Raw genomic sequence first — 19,872 nt, 5'->3', positions numbered from 1 at the left:
CCAAACCCAGACACAATAAACGAAAGTGTTTGATTACAAAATGTACCTACCACTTTCCCCTTCTAAGTTACGTGACACTCGTACAGTTCAACAATAAAATGTATCGATTTATTTCGATACCAATACGGGACTGCAAAAGAAATTCGGTTAATACCAACGGGGGTATCTTAAATTGCATTGAGCTCCTATTAACGCCTTGTCAGATCGGATTTCGATTTATATTATTGATAAATGGAATGTATTGGTTGTGCAGTGGAAAATGTAAAAGTATCTACCTACGTTATTGCATTTAGATAACGGCTAAGTGAGGGTGGGTTTTGTTTGAGATCTTTTGCTTATTTTTAAAAATGTACTGTTGACTCGTTTTGATGCGTGTTTCAAAAGATCTTGAAATTAATAACGGTTCTGATACTGTTGCCGATTTTTTTTCCGCAGTTTAAATCAAGGCATATTGTCATTATGTTTCAAATATGAAAATGACTTAAGACTACATTGCCTTTAAACTACATAATAGTGTTTTCTAAGTAAGAGTGGTACTTTATGATGCCTATGTCGAAAAAAAGGCCATATTTACTTTCTGCAAAATTTCGTACGTTAGACATGAAAAGAGGAAACTCTCCGGCCGTGTTTTAGTTTATCGGCTGTAATGTCGTATTTTTACTTTTCCGCACTTGTATATATTTAATATGGTACTATGAAGGCCTTTTAGAATATAAAAGTGTTCGAAGTAATTTTCCATCGTAGGTATCTACAGTTTTCCTGTACCGTAAAAACCTATAACGCACATACACCCGTCGACGTTTGTTCTCGTTTGGCTCACAATTCTCCCGTTGTCACGCCGGCTAATGAAAGAATTAGCTTTCATTACAACTGATTCGTTCCTTAAAGGGATTCCCGAATGAAGACGAAGTGCCTTAACCTTCCGATGGAGGATCAATGAGGGACGAGATCGCTTATCTGTGATTAGTTTTTTAGGGATTTGTAAAACGCTCTTTAATGTAAGTATGTTACACCTTTGCTATTGAAAGGTATTAAAAATGTCGCATGCATATGACAATAAAAAAGCAAGCACGTGAGGAGAATTTTCCTTATGAAGACTGACTGGCTACCGTCTGTCTGTACGTCTTATTATGTGGATTTTTCAACTAAGCCCTTTTGTCAAACCTTTCCGGGTACCGGCAATAAGAATCTAAAACCGTAGACGGACTTTCAACTTACTTAAATGCATGATTCATTAAATCGTCTCGAATCCCCCTAAAATCGTCGAGGTCCTCGCTTTGCTTAAATTAGTGCGGAATTCATTTTCTTTTTTTAATTCTTCTTCCAAATTCAAATAACCTTTTTTATTACACCGCATAAAAGGGTGGACCAGGACTCGGCCGCTCAAACGCTAATTCCTTCTCGTTCCACGGATACTGATTGGACGATATATTTAACAATGCCACGGACACGCTTCTCTTCGAGAAAATACATCTTACGTATTTTTTTCTCGCACTGGGATTCCTTTATTTTCTTATTTTCCATTTGTATCCGGTAACAAAGGTCGAAAAAACAAGCGAGCTCAATGCGTTAATGATACTAATAGCAATTAGTGGAAGGTCGTGTTTGGCTTGTAGGGGCCCGGTGTTTAGTTATTCGTCGTTTGGGGTACACAAGCATATTACAGGGCACCCAGCCCATGGAGGGTCTTAACGGGAGGTCGTTTGCTGCGCTGCCAGCCTTCCAAGATTAATGGCGTTACGACAAGACCGTTTGTAAAAGACAAACGTGACAAAAAACTGACTTGTAATTAAGCTGATCAATTTTTATAGAAAGTGCACACCTTTTCTAAGCGAATTTCTAATACTTAAAATGACTTTTGCATTGTTAATAAAACAAAAGAAACCATGTAAATGTTTGGTGCGGAAATCTTATCATTAGTAACTGTTGATTTGAGCTTATTAAATTGCTGATTTGATCTGTATAAAGTTGGCGTCAAGTTTTTTGGTAGTATGTACATAGAACATGTGAGTTTTATTTAATATAAAAGGGTGGGTGAGCGATGGAGCCTAGTCAAGAACAAGCCTTACATCGACACTTTGGACATCATAAAATATTTAGCACTCATATCTCGCGGCGCGGTCCGAATATTATCGACTCTCCCATAAAACAGGAAACACTAGCGCGAGAAAGATAGAAATACGAATTTTATAATGGTAAGAAGAGGATGCATTTATTGTACGATCTTTGGAAATTCGATGGAAACGTTTGCTTTCTTTTCCATCGGGTTTATCGCGGTCGTTATATTTTGATAGAGCAGTTTGGCTGGATCGCCGATATAACGTTTATGTTCTGGTTTTGGCGTGTTGCTCACGTTGGTTTTTGTTTCAACATTTCGTTACCGGTTATTGTGCCTATTTATTCCGGAAACAGGCTCCGTGTAGATTGTTTCGGTCGTAAAGCTTACGCATGTTCCTGTAAGGATATACGAACAGTACGATTCAAGTTTTTTCGCATTTCTCAACGAAAATATTTCTAAATTTATTTTCTACATATTAAAACTACAGAACAATTTGTGAAATAGTATATTTTAAACTGTAAAAATCAACTTGCATCGATTTCAGACAGGCAAACTACTTAACTAACTAAACTACGATTACGCTAACTAAATATGTACATTACTTTTATACTTAAGGATAAATTGATTCGATGCACAGTTGAAGATAAAAAAATCGTATATTTAATTATTAAATCACAAAGTCTATATAGTTTTATTAAACAGTGGCTTAGTTATGATACTTTCTACCAACTTTAAATGTCTTTATTGACTTAATCCGTACTGAAAATTGGGGTCAAATACAAGTTCTCTTTAAAAATAATATCTGGATCGCAAGGAGCTCAGTCACCTTGAAAGTTTTGTGATAAATATACCGCGGGGTTTCCAAACATGAAAGGACGTACAATCGCGTCCGCAACATTTACAATTTTTATAATTTGTCAATAGCAGACAGTATTTGAAAAATTGAAAAAAAAATATTTTAGTTGAACAATATTCTCACCCGATATCAATTTGTACTGAAATTACTCTACGTTAAATCAGTTGATTTGACATTGACATCGTACATTGTTTTAATGTACCTAACTATTGGTATAATAACGCAAAAATCTGACAATCAATATTAATGAATTCAAAAACCGATAATTAATCTAAGAGAATATCTCTTCATTAGGTATCAACACAAATATTTCAAGACTTAAAAAATCCATACAATAAATATCATAAACTAGGCAATTAAAAAGAAAACTAAAAATCTAGGTCTAAAGGCATGCCCTGAGGCTGAGGCGAGGGTTCCGTAGTCAACTAGGAACCCTTATAGTTTCGCCATGTCTGTCTGTCCGTCTGTCCGTCCGTCCGTCCGTCCATCCGTCCGTCCGTCCGCGGATAATCTCAGTAACCGTTAGCACTAGAAAACTGAAATTTGGTACCAATATGTATATCAATCACGCCGACAAAGTGCAAAAATAAAAAATGGAAAAAAAATGTTTTATTAGGGTACCCCCCCTACATGTAAAGTGGGGGCTGATATTTTTTTTCATTCCAACCCGAACGTGTGATATATTGTTAGATAGGTATTTAAAAATGAATAAGGGTTTAAAAAGTGCGTCCCCCCCTCTCTAACTTTTGAACCGTATGTTTAAAAACCGGCCAAGAGCGTGTCGGGCCACGCTCAGTGTAGGGTTCCGTAGTTTTCCGTATTTTTCTCAATAACTACTGAACCTATCAAGTTCAAAACAATTTTCCTAGAAAGTGTTTATAAAGTTCTACTTTTGTGATTTTTTTCATATTTTTTAAACATATGGTTCAAAAGTTAGAGGGGGGGGACGCACTTTTTTTTTCCTTTAGGAGCGATTATTTCCGAAAATATTAATATTATCAAAAAACAATCTGAGTAAACTCTTATTCATTTTTAAATACCTATCCAACAATATATCACACGTTGGGGTTGGAATGAAAAAAATATCAGCCCCCACTTTACATGTAGGGGGGTACCCTAATAAAACATTTTTTTTCATTTTTTATTTTTGCACTTTGTTGGCCTGATTGATATACATATTGGTACCAAATTTCAGCTTTCTAGTGCTAACGGTTACTGAGATTATCCGCGGACGGACGGACGGACGGACGGACGGACGGACGGACGGACGGACAGACAGACATGGCGAAACTAGTTGACAACGGAACCCTAAAAAAACATGAAAAAAATTACAAAAGTAGAACTTCATAAAGACTTTCTAGGAAAATTATTTTGAACTTGATAGGTTCAGTAGTTTTTGAGAAAAATACGGAAAACTACGGAACCCTACACTGAGCGTGGCCCGACACGCTCTTGGCCGGTTTTTTTATATGTTTGAAAGGATATTATCGTTTGTATATGTTAGCAGACTGTACGCCCGGTATAATAACTCCCAGCCGAGGGCCGGCGAGGTGATACAGTGCTGCGGCCGACATATTTCTTACTCCACACGCCAATATGTAATGACAAATGTCTTACTTTATGTAACGTTGCTAATACTGCAGGACAGTTAATATGTACCTACCTAATAGATGATTAGTAAGTATATATATTATTCAATTGATCATTGACTATTTTTTTATAAAAGCTATACGTGTGTGGCTATACGTCTACGATCCGACCCTTTATACACCGTGTTTCACTTAACACTAAAAACCTGAAAACTGTTTGTTCAGAATCGAGAGTAGAATCGATTGAGCTATATCTTGATGGGGGTAATATTTTTTGTTTTAATTTGTATTATTAGTTATTGTTTACGTGCCCATTCTAAAAATTTGTAATACAACATTGTGCATATCATATTGTTAGAGGTTGTATACCTTTTTCAGTATTTAAGGGTATTAATACTGGCTGGTTACTTGGACGATTATTTTTCCGCTACGAGATAAACGTTGTGCGTCAGTTTAATTTTAAATTGTAACTAATCCATGTTTCCATTATTACACTATGATGTTGAGTTCAACATGTATCCACTGAACACGCCTACCATATATAACCGGTGGACACTCTATTTAATAATGCGAACATTGTAAAACATGGATAAAATGGACCAGTTATATTTGCCCTCCAGTCGAGATTTGCCTCGCTGTACCTTACAAAATCTGATTTTTTTTCATCTTGTCTTGAAATTTACAACATACAACAACATACAATCACGCCTGCATCCCAAAAAGGGGTAGGTAGAGCACATGAAACCACTAAGCTTCAGGGCCACTCTTGGCAAATAAGGGGTTAAAAGAAAACGAAACTGTGGCATTGCAGTGACAGGTTGCCAGCCTCTCGCCTACACCACAATTTAACCCTGAAAAATTTGAAATTTAAGGAGTGAAAAATACCTACCTATGAATAATAATATAAGCCCTTTTCAAAATATCCTATAACACGACAACAACAACCTTCCATTGTACAAATAATCGATACACTTATATAATATAATCTCCATAGTGTACATCCCTGCGTATTTTCATACCCGCGAATTTCCCAATAATAAATTATACTCCTTGTCCGCTTACCTCGGGTTAACCGGCTTTTATAAACTACCCGGGTAATTTATAACTATTACCCGGGAAACGATCACGTGATATCACTTTATAGCATATTCGGCGCGTAAATATGAGGGTAGTCTGCAATATGTTGTGGGTACTTAGGTTGTGCAGGTTAGCCGTGGCTACTTTACGCGTGGACAGCTTTGAGTTATGTTAGATTCGAGGTAATAACTGCTGCTGGTCAATGTTATGTAGGCACATTACATAGGACAGTTTTACAATATGAAACATGATTGGTCTATCACATAGCCAGAAATTGACAACTTTTCACATGAAGAACAGATGTTTATAGCAAACAGTCTGAAGGAATGGCTCTAAGAAATGCCTAAATGTAGACCGTGAAGTACCTATGGGCATTTTCAGAATTTGGGTCCCCCCAATTAGCATAAGTTGTTACCAAAAATTAACTCGCTGTCAATTTTGTGACGACAATTAAGCATAAAATCTGTTTAAAAATTTACTTTTTTAACATTCTGAATGTAAATTATCGCTTAAAGTTTATGTAATGAACACAAACAATATTTTTATTGAAAGTTCATGCTTAATTATTGTTAAAACATTGACAGTGAGTTCATTTTTGTTAACGACTTACGCTAATTGGGGGGTCCCAAATTCTGAAAATGCCCCTATTCATGTTTAAGTCCCATCTTTATGTTACATGGGTAAACTCAGTCTCAAGTCAGGCCAGAAACATATCTATTCGATTAGAAGCACACGTCGATAGAAGTAAATGAAACCACTCTATCGGAACACAAACGCTTGAAAGCAAACTTCACCTACCTACAACTACGTACTTAATGTAATCGCGCAATATCCTTTGTTCACTTTCAGACTCATTAAAAAGGCGATGCAATTTAATGAGTTGATAGTGTGTGTTAACCCCTCGCTACGTTTGCAAATACTGAGGTGAATTCATTTGAAATTGAGCTCTGGTGGTATAGGGGTAGGGTGTAAGTTTTTCGGTTGGGTATTGGTATGTAGGGGTCGAAGATTAGTGGCACACGCCTACCCGGCGGAGCGCTGAGCGGCTGATGGTGCCCAAGAGTGTAGTTACAATTAGAACGGTGCCCACAATGAAGTGATGCCCGCGTTATGTGGCTTATGTAGCCCCTTGTCTTTGTATGTTGATTGCGCTGGAAAGAGGTCGGCTTGATAGTGATAGTGTGTCTTAAATGCAAATGTTGAGTTTTTATTTAACAGGTTCTACTGCGTTGTTGGGTAGCTGGTACAGGGGTAAATTGAAGGACGCGTTTTGTCTTAGAATGGCATACATATTTGTAGGTACTTAATGTAGTCTAACATACAGAATTACAGAAAGCGATTATTAAAATAAAGGCAGGTCGTATAAGAAGGTCGGTCAACTCATATTATTTAGGGGCAAACGTTTTTAGTTTCAACATTTTTTTCCTAATCTAAACACGATAAAAATATGCCTGTGCATAAATTTGTTGGAATATAAATTTTGGTACAGTCGACTACAAAGAGATATATCCACTTTTTCACCTTACTGCATTGTAATAAGGTGAAAAAATGGATGCATCTCTTTGTAGTCGACTGTATATACCTACGTAACTAAGTTATGGTTAAAAATTAGAAAATGGTTTTATACGTTTCTGGATTCCAGCTCGATAGCGCGTACGTAAGTTCCTTCAGTATAAGGAGCGTAAGCAAAAAAAAACTTAAATCTTCAGCCATAATCAGACAAGCTTACACAATTCCTAAGTACCAAGGACATTATTTTATCAGAATTGTGCGGCGGGGAAAGGCTTACGGCCCGCGAGCGATTGCTTGATGTTGGCTGTAGGTATATTGTCAATTGGAAACTACTCCGAACCGAGCAAGCGCTTTTAGATTTGAAAGAGTATCTGAAGTATACGGGGTACATTTCAGATCAATTTTTCCCTCAAATGTGGAGTATTTCTGGTGGTTTTGTGACAAGTTTTTTACGGTGCTCCCATACTGGCTGATAACGTCATGTGACAGGCCCAACGTAATGTTCGAACACCATTAATACTATCATGGGTTATAGATGTTATATAACATTTTATGACGAGCGTTTGCAGCGCGCGCTGAATGAAAATGTTATTAAATTTAATTGTGTAAATTTATACGACTATTCTAAGCTTCATAATAACACTGTATGTTCTTTCGTTAATTTCCAGGTATTTTTTATAATAACATTACCTTAAAACACTCAATCTACATAACAAAGTTTTCTAATCTTTAAGAATAGATCACTTTCGCCTATCACGGTCGATTTGAGCAATACTCAGGGTTCCCTAAAAATAACATAAAGCCTTTGATATCCTCGAGTGTACTGGCTATGAAAGGCGAGGTTTTATCGCGTTGCCATGGCGACGGCCTGCGTCGCGATACGACCTCCGAACGCGTCCAAAAACTACCATTGTGATTGTGAGTCATGTTTACTATGTATGTGTGCGTCGGCAGGGCCTTTATATTCATTCTATTGAACTGTTTTGCCGAATCTCTCAATAAAAAAATACGTATGTACATATTTTGTTAGAATTTCTAGTTTTAAAGTTACGGTGTTAATAACTACGTCGTTGAAATTACAAGTTTTACTAATTAATAGATGAAAATTGCGAATATGATTTGTTCAGTTATTCATATCCTTGCGCGATTTAAACCCGCTGAAATTTTACTATGAAATTTTACTAAATTTAAATTACTTCATGTATCTCTAAAAGTAACTATGGAAACTGTGATGTAAAATGCTTAAAAAATATGATTTATTATACTTTGATAAGTAATTTATTGCAACATGAAACTGACCAAAATATCCCCTTATATCAATAATACAAATTATAGAATTCGTTTTCTGTAAAATGCACCATAGAAAATATAAAGTATACTTGTCTATTTGCAGTGTCGATGAGACGGGGCAGTTAACCCTTGAATTTGGTACACACTGAAATATTAACGTTTGGCTATGGACGCACGCGGAAAAACAAAGTCGAAAACTGGGCCTGTTATAGGCCCGTCGCATGCGTTCAAAGACTAACACTGGACAGACTAGTGGAGTCTGTCCCAATTCGGATAGCGAAACGATTTTCAAACGAAATTAATAGGAAACCTAACAGTTCTTAAAATAAAATATTTTATACCATGCACGAAATAAAGCAACAGATAATTATAAGAAAAACATGGGCAGAAGTTATTATTAAATCCAATTTCTATTTAGGTAGTTTAGTCAGGTAGAAATATATCAAGTAACTGAATGGACCGTGACGTCACTCAATTCGATTTCATATTAATTCCATATTAGCAAGACGTTTAAATTCGTTTTGACAGTTCTTAAAAAGAAGCTGATTTTATTAGGAAGCAAGTAGCCCATTGAACATGAGTAATAAATAATTTACAAGACAAATGAAGGATTCTATACGTCGTTCTCCACAGACTTTCGAACGGCGAATTCGTACGTTCGAAGTTCAAAAATCGATCCCCTGTTTACAAATAAATCAGAGTCCAATCCGAAACAAAAACAATCGAACGTTGAAGTCCATTCTAGTATTCCACCTGTCTAGTCTTTGCGCGAGCTTGCCGTGTCGGTATTGAGTGGTGGCGCGGGAGGGCGTCCCCCGGGACCGCCTCCCCGGGGAGCTAGGGGAAAGGTTAAAAGGGAAAAGTTATAAGACCGTTGTCAGTGCGCGAATGTTCCATGCGGTTCCGAAATTTCAGGTGAAATTGATATTTTGCGGTGACTTTTTAGTCGCACACGTGCGTTTAACCGTTTAAAATTTTATTGTGAGATTAAAGAAATTTTCTTGTGGGATAAGATAGAAAGCGGCCTAGTGATTCCTTATATAAAACATATTTAGTTTTACCCTTCAAGAAAATACCATCAATATTTTCCCATGTTACCTTACTTATCTAGTTTTTTTAAGTACATAATTTTACTGAACATTTATTGATAATATTCGCTAGTTACTCAATTGACATTACTCTTAGTAATTGGAATTGGTAAATAAAATAGTGTTGTTATAGTAATTGTCAATAAAACGAGAACATGAGAATAAACCGAGTGCTAAGCAAAAATTTTATTGATCATAACGCTCGAAAGACACAAATCATAATAAAACGATAAAGGCCACACCAAAATACCGTAAGTCAAGTTTTTGCTCGCTCAAGGAATGTCCGATGCAAATCATGCAAATAAACATAGAATGTCGCTACGGAGGTGGCGCCCCTCCCCCCGGTGTCGAAAGAGGGCAACCTCCTCGCCACTATACCGCCTTAGTGGATTTTTTCCAACGAGTAGTGCGACGTGGTAAGATGTTGATGCGGAGAGGAACATTATCTTGAATGTCGGGCGTTTTAAGATTTGACCACGGATATCTGCGAGAGATGTTTGGGCAGTTGTTCTTTTTGTTTATTATTTTATTAAATTGTAGCCTTTTAAACGAATGCCCTAAAAAAGGATGTATTTGTAGAAATATGTTCGTTGGTTCAAATACAGTTAATGAGTATCATAGGTATGTACTTTATAGTTCTTACCGAGGAAATGAGGACCTAAGAAGTGAGTAAAAAGGTTCGTACAAGTGCATAAGTATAATTTTAATTTATAAAGAGTGAGCCATACAATAGTACATACGATACAAGTGCGTAAAAAGGAAGTTCGAAACGAGTGGCGATAAATTAAAACACGACCGAAGGGAGTGTTTTAAATCGACACGAGTTACGAATTTCCTTTTCGCACGTGTATCGTACGACGTTTTTCAGTACAGATGAGCCTCCGAAGTTTCGACCTGGCATATAATGAACCACTTCTCGCACTAGTGCGTAAAAAAACACCATCTGTACTGAAAAATAATTATTAACAAAAATAATATATTATAAGCATTATACACACGCATTGTACACATATCATTTCAAAATTTCCTTTGACCAATATTCAAATAAAAAAATGCTGTAAGTAAAGTACATATCTGGTTTATGTTATTGAATAAATGCGTCATACTTGCTCGCTCTGTTTTGTATTTCATAGCATTCACACAACAGGCACTTGATAACGCAGAGGGATGAAAAGTGGGGGTAGGTTTTACGAGGAGAATGGAGTTCCCTGTTCTTGATGCGATAGGTAAATATTCGCGTACTTTTATTGGGGATGGTTTGATTCGCTCGTCGCTCTGGGGTAGGCTTTAGTTTATACCGAAACCAAAGACATACATAACTCCGTATAGACAGATAAAGTCTATGAAAAAAACGTACCTCAGTACCATACAGAAAAGGTATGGTGGCCTAGATGGCATTACACCTTTAGGGTACGCTCAGCTAGATGGCGCTAATATTTGACATTTTAACACATATTAAGCTAAGAATATGGGCCAAATTGTCAAAACTGAGGTTCAAAAGTTCTAAGCCTGTGTCAAGAGATGGCAGTCTATGCACTGTGATTACACATTTTACTTCGACAGTAACTCTCTATAATACTCGATCCTCTTTGACGGAAACTGAAAGTGAACAAGTTAGGTGTGAATATTTTTTGAACTATGTACAACAGTTTACTGGAATAGGAAGCTTTTATGGATTCATTATAGACTTGTGAGTAAAAAAGAGTAAAAAAGTTTCAGCGGCGAAAAAACACTTGACTTCTTTACATAAATATTATAGCGTATTTTCACTTTCATAGCATAGAATTAAAACTAGCTTACAATTCAAAGTGTAGTTATGTTGTATTTTTAGATAAGCAGAAAAAAAACAACTAAAAAATAGCAATTAGTTCAATTTGACTACGTATGTATCGCTCTTTAGCGATAAGACCGCCTGTTGTCTACCATAGTTAATTAAAGTTATGTGATGTAATCTTGTTATATTGGTGAACAATAAAGAATATTTGTATTGTATTGTATTGTATGTACATCCTTTTCTCAACTACGATATTTCCTTCGTACATAAAACCGGAAATGAATCCTAAAATAGTATCGCTAATTTTAAATCACAACATTATGACGTCACCGGCGCTCGTAGACATTAGAGGGTGTACAGACAATCGTAAATTGCGAGCGGAGTCGAATAAATTAACGCCTGTCACGTTGCTCGTGTGAATGCGCCTCTAGATAAAGAAGAACATATGAATTGGTTTATTACTTTACGTAAACAGATGTTGTGTCCTAATTAGGCGTCATCCATATATTACGTCACAGTGTAAGGGGGGGGGGGGTCATACTAAATGTGACAATCCCAGTTAAAGGGATACAAAAAAGCGTGACATAGGAGGGGGGAGGGGTCCAAAAACCTGAAATTTGGTGTGACGTAATATGTGGATGATCCCTTAGGTTTATGTGACAGGGAGTTTATGTCAGATACTTAGACTTTATAAGAAGCTTTTCATATTGTGTGGTTGCTTGATAAACATGATAAAAAAAGTTTGTCATCGATTTCTTCTAGTAAGTGAAGTTATCTTATTACAGACAAAGACATATGTAACTCCGTATAGACGGATAAAGTCTAAGGAAAAACGTACCTCAAAGCCCTAGAGAAAAAGGTACGGTGGCCTAGATGGTGTTACACCTTTGGGGAACGCTCGGCTAGAATACTTGACAAACACATATCAAGCTTACAATATGGGCCAAATTGTCAAAACTGATGTTCAAAAGTTTTAAGCTTGTGTCGAGAGATAGCAGTCTATGCACTGTGATTACACATTTTACTTTGACAGTAACTCTCTATAATACTCGATCCTCTCTGGTACAGATTAGTGTCTATGTTTTGGTCCACAGTGGAAATATATTTTAAAAATAATTTAATACTAACTGTAGGTATGCTTCCTTTATGGATGAAATTTGAAAATGTAAAAAAAAATCTCAACGCAAACTACTTACTCTGTGGGTACGTGCTCGATTTTCCATGAGGTCTCGCAATAAATATTTAGACATGTCCTTTGCCCAATATTTCAGTATCCCCTTACCATGCTTAGAGCCTTCTTATTAAAATCAAGGCTGCCATAGATATCACTTAGATCCCTCGCCTTTTCTCTTAAACTATTATTACTATCGCGTCTCAAACATTCTCCTAAAGAAATCCAGTATAAACTGGTCTCTGTTTATATTATACTTGTTGTTTGTCTCGAGGTCACAGTATACTAGGTAATTCAAGCCCAAAGTTTGGTAGCTTTCGGTATAACGGGGTTTGGACTTAGTGGTCACCACGTACTGAGGGATGTGCTGTCGATGACCCTCTACGATATTAATGGTGGACTTAACTGGATTTTACCGGTCCCATTTCTATGGCACGGCTCTTTGTGAGTGCAAGGTGCATTGAGATTTTTCGTTGATTGATTGAATGTTTATGAAAGTAAGATAGACAGATAGATAGAATACTTTTTATTGTCACACCTCAGTAAAAGATACAGCGGAGACAAAACAATTGGGATGTTTTTTTCCAAAAGCTACGTGTTTCTTTAGTAGTTGTCTCTAAGTAGGTATTAGTTATTAATGCGATCTTTAGCATTTTTCTAACAATTTCATTCGTCGTTGGTAGGAGAGTGAGCGTGTATTTAATCAAAAATGTGTACTTACTACACGTGTAATAAATTATTATTTAGGTAAGTACATACTTTTGCATTTATGAATTAACATCATTACACAATTAACACAATTTAAAGATTCTTATAAATTACTCGAATTAACAGTCTCTTACTACGGCTATACCTACATTAAATTTTGTATGTATTATCTAATTTCTTACTGTCGTTGAACAACAAAACTACATAGCTTGTACATAAAATGTTTTAAACAAAACCTACATTGAGATATAAATTATGTACTTTGTTCTTCAATTCAAGATTGAATAAGTCTCCTAATAGTATTAAAAACGGGCCCACAAAGGCGGTGTTTAGTGAAAAACCGATATTTATACACACATTAAGTATACATATGCTTCCAATCTCATACATTTCACATAAAGATAAACGTAGCCAGTTCAAAAGCGCGTCTCAACTCCTTCATTCACTCCGCACATTCTAAATAAAATCTCCATTCATTCCGCCGGTGTCGGTTGACAGTACTGGAGACAAGTCAGAAATAAGAACTGTATATCTGTGAATTATATGTCTTAGATTACTGAGATGTCTTACAAAATGTTTTAATACCACCTGTAGCTAATTAGGTACGAGTATTAAATACGGTATATTTACAAATCAGAATAAACGATATGATTTATGTATATATGATAATCGTAGATAATCATGTTTTCTGTAATCAATACTTGGCTTATTCTTAAATGTTTAATTAAATTCCTGCTAGTTTAGATTGTATTAAAATACAAAATTGAATATCATAGGTACATAATGAATAATGACATTCTGTACATGAAGTGTCAAAACGAGTTCATATCACTATGTATCTATTAAAATATGAACAGTGTGTTTGTAACAAAATATTGGAACGTGATGTGATCTACGATTATCGTCTACGATCTACGATTATATAATAATTTGAGCAACGCTGCCTTTTGACTTCTCGTTCGATTAATATTTGTCAGGATATCTGCATATCCATACTAATATTATAAATGGGAAAGTGTGTGTGTCTGTTTGTTTGTCCGTCTTTCACGGTAAAACGGAGAGACGAATTGACGTGATTTCTTAGGTGGAGATAGTTGAAGGGATGTAGAGCTGCATAAGCTACTTTTGTATTTTTCTAACCCGAGCGAAGCCGCGGGCAAAAGCTAGCAAGGTACAGCGGGGCAAATCCCGACGGGGGGCAAATGTAACTGGTCCATTTTTTCCATGTTTTTCAATGTTTACATTATTAAATACAGTGTCCACCGGTTATATATGGTAGGCGTGTTCAGGGGATACATGTAGAACTCAACATAATAGTGTAATAGTGGAAAAAATGGATTAGTTACAATTGCCCCCCAGTCGAGATTTGCCCCGATGTATCTTACCTAATAAAGGTTACCTAACAAAGACCTGCTGGCGGCGTATTATGATTCCAATTTTATCACTTATCCACGTGGACAAAGCATCCGTGACGCTTTGGCAAGTATGTCAGCGTGAGAGTGACAGTTGTCTTATCGACGTCGACAAGTGATAAAATTGGTAGCATGATACGCCGGCAGCAGTCTTTAGTTTCGCCTTGTCATTGCAGTAGGTAAACTCTAACTCGCGATATTGTGACATAAGGTGTTTAACATAAATAATGCGAACAGATGTGCCGCCGCGGGCGGAGCAAATACTATACGGTTCATATCTGGTTGGTTTTTTGAGGAATACACAGAGCTGTTATAACCACCCTTTGTTTAAACAGAAATATGTAGAAAACATGTGACTTAAATTTAATGATCTGCTACAAGAAAACTAGTCAATCACATAACACAATTCTGACACGGCAGAATCTACGTCAGACTGAAGAAGCGGCACATAGCAGCGTATTACATGGTTATTTTAACATCTAGATCTGAATGCACGCAATAGCTTTAAGACTGGCCTTTGGTACGGGCAAATAAGTATGTGACTAAATAACTAAAATGTCCGATTTTTATGTTTGATTGAGAATGGAAGTTCACATAATAATGTTAAACTCGAAGGCGTTGCATCATCTCTATATGCATCCATATGTTGGCACAACAATATTCGGCAGCGGCGTTGCCCGCGGCCATGTAAAATATTTCCGCTGAAGCATTCATCGCGATCGCCTGCCTGATCGTACGCACGCACCAAACTTAACAACACTGCACCCCCTCCACCTTTACTCACTTACAAATAAAGAGTACTATCCAGCAAATCCAATGTAAAAATAATGTGGTAAAGTCCCGCTATTGTGTGTAATCCGATACGCCGATAGTTCCAATCGACTTTCGTATCGAAATTGTTTGATTTCGTTTCGAAGTTTTCACTGGCGGGAGTAAAACGGGTTGTTCTTTGATTGCATAATCTACCTCGTATAAAGTAAAAATGATTTAAAAAATCTTGTACCTATCCGATACTAAAATATCATATCGATGACAACAGCATAAAGCAATTTTCACTGTCGAAATCCTGAAACGATGTGTAAAAATAACCTAACCACAAAATTACAATTTTGAAAAAACCCCCGAACCCGACATAGTGGACCGATTTTCATGAAACATGGCTATTAAGAACACTACCGACTACTTTAGCTTTCAGACAAAAAAAACTAAATCTAAATCGGTTCATTCGTTCGGGAGCTACGATGCCACAGACAGACACACACACAGACAGACAGACAAACAGACAGACAGACAGACAGACAGACAGACAGACACGTCAAACTTATAACACCCCGTCGTTTTTGCATCGGGGGTTAAAAATATTTCTTGTCACAAACCGCAAATGTTCCACGGCTAACGAATGGACATGATTTTAAAATCATCTCAAAGCAACAAAGCATTTGAAGTGGCTATTAAGTTGACACCATTGGCGTTAATGGAGCAAAAACTGAACGGAAGGCGGTAAACAAATTTGTGAACAGCAGAAGCAAATTAATGCCTAATACGGCGCGGGGTAAAGTGGAAACATCTGCGCTATTAGGTGACATAGTTTTATCGTTTTCAACCTCCGGTGTTCGGAGAAACTGTTTCATAAAGTGCTCTGAAGAAAAAAAAATCCATGTTCATTTTTGCGAAAACTGTAGACAGTTCAATTTCTCATGATTTCTTTATAGATAAATGTCGTTGATTTTTTATTGCCAATTTACTTCGCAAATAACTTCAGACAATTCAGTTCAATTTTCAGTAAAACAGCATGCCAACTCGAAGCATTATTTTTACAAATCGTTAGTTACCACCAATGTGTCCTAATAACAATAAAAAGACGATTAGGCCATTAGAGTTAACTCCATTGAGTTTTTTATTTTGCAATTATTAATTGAACATTCTTTGTTTCAGATTTTTCCTGAAGTTCTTTTTAAAGTGCAATCAAAATTGTTTGAAGAATGCCGGCAACCCTAGAGATATGAGAAGATTTCAAGTAAGTTATCACTCAACACTACATTTTTTAATAAGTAATTCTGAAAGCAAAAGGTGTCACTTTAACGCTTGAAATAAGGACTCTTCACAAGTTATTTTTGTTATTTTTGTTATTTTTTTATTTTTTTTTCTTTCATAGTTCAAGTTATTTTTTTTCTTTCATAATATATTTTTGCACTGCCCATTCATAAGTTCTGAGGCAGGTAGCACAATACACGCAGATCGATTACAGTTTATGTCCAGAGGCTAAGGTCACGTTCTAAGTTTAGTGAAAGTTGTGAACTAGAATAGTAAATGCCTCGGAAGCCAACGTGGCAAGGCGACACGCATGTTTCAAGGTCTGGAGCAATAATTATTCACAGTAGACGGGTAAACGGTCGCTTGTTTACCAGCCGTCAGGAAAAATTGCCGCGTTCCTACACGACTGTCTGCGATGGTTCGTCGCAGTGTTGCCAGATCTACTGATTTAGCAGTAGATCTACCTGATTTTGAAAAAATCTACTGATCTACTGCTTTTTTTGTAATTTTTCAAGAAATCTACCTGCTTTTTCCCAAATCGATATTTTTCAGTATAACTATAAACAATTGGATTGGCTTCAAATTTTTACTATAGACAGTCCAACAATTTAGTCAAGACGCGAAATTAAAATTTTCTATGGGCCAACTTTCATCCCTTCATTTCTTAAAGTTGCTGCTTTTTTCTAGTGACAGAAATCGCTTGACAGACTTTATATCTGCGATGTTTCGTAATGTAGTGGTAGCTTGGTATTAGCAATAGCGATTTAGGCGGGTGCAAGAAGTTTGATGTTTGTATTATAACTGGTTTAATATGTGTTCATATCAAATAATAGTACATTACGTCAGATGTCGGGAAAGAAGGGCTTACATGCTGTGTAGGTATATCCAGCTGAGTAGGATAGTGATACGAAGCCTGTAAGCCCTTTTCACGGCGAGGCATGTAATTATAGTACTTTTCTCAAACTTGCATTGATATGAAAAAAAAAAATCTCGTGATAGTTTTGATAAAACTAGGCAAAAAGAAAACTCTTCTAATTCCGCGCCAAAGTTTTTTTTAACTCTGAGGTAACTTATTAAATGGTGACATTCAGGTACATTAGTACTATTAATGTTTTTTTTTCTGATTACTAAATGTCATGGTGTAGTGTCAGCATTTGACGTTTAGAAACAAATGGAGGGTGCTATGAAATATTATCTTCACTCAGCTCACCGGACACGTAGTAGTCCCGACAACATTTCATTGCAAGTTTGAGAAAAAGTTCTTATTTGTGCAACTGCCCCATCGATACTGAATAGGAATGGAATCAATTTAATGCATCCTACACCTTATAAAACAAAGTCCCCCTTCGCGTCTGTCTATGTGTGTTCGCGATAAACTCAAAAACTACTGAACGGATTTTATGTGGTTTTCACCTATGAATAAGTGATTCTTGGGGAAGATTTAAGCATATAATTTGTTGAGACTTTGTTTGAAATATAACGATATTTGCTAAACAAGTCGGACAAAATCCCACTGGCTGAGAGAGAGCCTTAATCGTAAACGCTGCCCAAACCGTTTGAGCTATATCATGAGCTGTATGGCGAAATAGTGTATCTCTCATAGGTTTACATAAAAGTACGCGAAAGCATATGTCTATCTTTTACGGATAACTTACTATGTATAACCATTTTTAATCCCCATGCGTATCTGGGGCGGGCCGCTAGTGTGGAATAAATTTATCTTCGTAAAAATTGTATGGGATAAGTTTTTTCTTGATGTGTGGCCGGATTCTGATTTTTTTTTCATACAAACATTTAATCATGGATAAGAAAGAAAAAAAAATTATCAAAAATGACCTTCGTATGTTTTATCCAAAACCTATCAACGCCAATCTGCATGAATTTGAAATCGCGAGAAGTCTAAAAGAGTTCCAGGACCGTGTTCGATCGTGTCACAGCATAATTTTTCTTTCATTCTTCTTCACTTAGTATCAATATTTGTAGTCTACTGCTTTTTTTCCTGATCTACTGGTTTTTTATTCATTTTTCTACTGTATACTTCAGATTCCGTCTGGCAACACTGGTTCGTCGTAAGTCATGAGCTTTCGCGAGTGTTGGTATGTTCGAAACTATTATCATTAGTTGTAGGTACCAATGTGCTATACAAATTAAATTTAGTTTTAAAGATGATGGCATAAATATTATGCTATTGGGGGATAGTATAATTGATTTAGAAGATTAGAGTATGCGTGCCTTGGTTCGTATTACAGGGTGCGTAGCCGAATGGTACAAAAGCTCACGAAACGCTCACGAAACGAAACATTCGTAGATATCTATCTCTATCGCTCGTGCATATTGGCGCGACAGAGCCAGACTACCTTTCGCGGCGTTTCGTTTTCGTTTCGCGTCTGAGATGTCGCGTCTGAAATGTCATTCGGCTACGGCACCTGGTTTGTCAAATTTGCGACGTAAGTACGAGTATCATCGTGAAGGTTCATTCCGTAAGTTAGGTTTTGCCGTTGTTTATTGGGTTTTTCTATGTTAAGTACTTATTATTTAATTTCGTTCCAAAGGTCGCCGTTAGCATAAATCTAGTTTACGTATATTTTTGATCCTTTTGATGATTATATGATCGCCATTCCTTCGCACTCTACGCACGTTGTCAATGTCTGTCCAATGCGTGTTCTATGTCACAGACAGACCCTGTCATGGTAGCCGTCCTGTCGCTACTGTCTCTGCCGCTCTTCACTTGTCACACGCAACAGCATCGCCCTTAACTGTACGAGTAGGAAGGGTTGCGTTCACGACTCTTGAATATTTGAAGCGGCTCCAATTTAGGGGAGGGATGAAATTAAATTTATTTATACGAGTTTATTTATTTACTTACAACCCGACCGTGCTCGCTTATTTTTTATAATTGGTTATTTGTTTTTTGCACGAGTGCTTGTTTATTACCCTTTCTAGAATCCTTTGTTACTAACTTTTAATTGAGTGCAGAGAGCGTAAAAGCAAATATATCGTAATATTTCATAGTTACCAACTTAAAGTTGCAGAAACTAATTAGTGACACCCCTAACGGGACATGTTGAAGGTGCATTTAGTTACTTATGAGTACAAATTTGCTTCAGTTCACTAAGACATATTTGTCTTACATGCCCTCTTTGGGAACTTTGTACAAATATAGAACTTCGTGATATACACACATAGTTGGTGGTTGTGTGATGGTTATGTGTATGTATGGGCTTTCTGTGTGTCATTGAATAATTCAGTGGTCGTACCCCAACATTTCAAGGGTAAGATTGTCTAACATGTATGTAGTGTGT

General features: G+C 36.6%; 1 protein-coding gene across 1 annotated transcript in view; it reads left to right on the top strand.

Annotated features, from left to right (window-relative positions):
• Positions 1-19,872, top strand: part of LOC125229850 (transcription factor collier) — a 45,044-nt gene that overhangs the window by 13,856 nt on the left and 11,316 nt on the right. The window contains exon 4 of the mRNA XM_048134789.1: positions 16,472-16,553. Within this exon, the coding sequence (XP_047990746.1) occupies positions 16,472-16,553 (82 nt within the window). The remainder of the gene's footprint in view (positions 1-16,471; positions 16,554-19,872) is intronic.

The sequence above is a fragment of the Leguminivora glycinivorella genome, chromosome 9, assembly GCF_023078275.1.
Source record: "Leguminivora glycinivorella isolate SPB_JAAS2020 chromosome 9, LegGlyc_1.1, whole genome shotgun sequence".
In the NCBI taxonomy this organism is placed as follows: domain Eukaryota; kingdom Metazoa; phylum Arthropoda; class Insecta; order Lepidoptera; family Tortricidae; genus Leguminivora; species Leguminivora glycinivorella.
The sequence above is the reverse complement of the archived record's forward strand: the minus strand, read 5'-3'. Positions and strand labels throughout refer to the sequence as shown.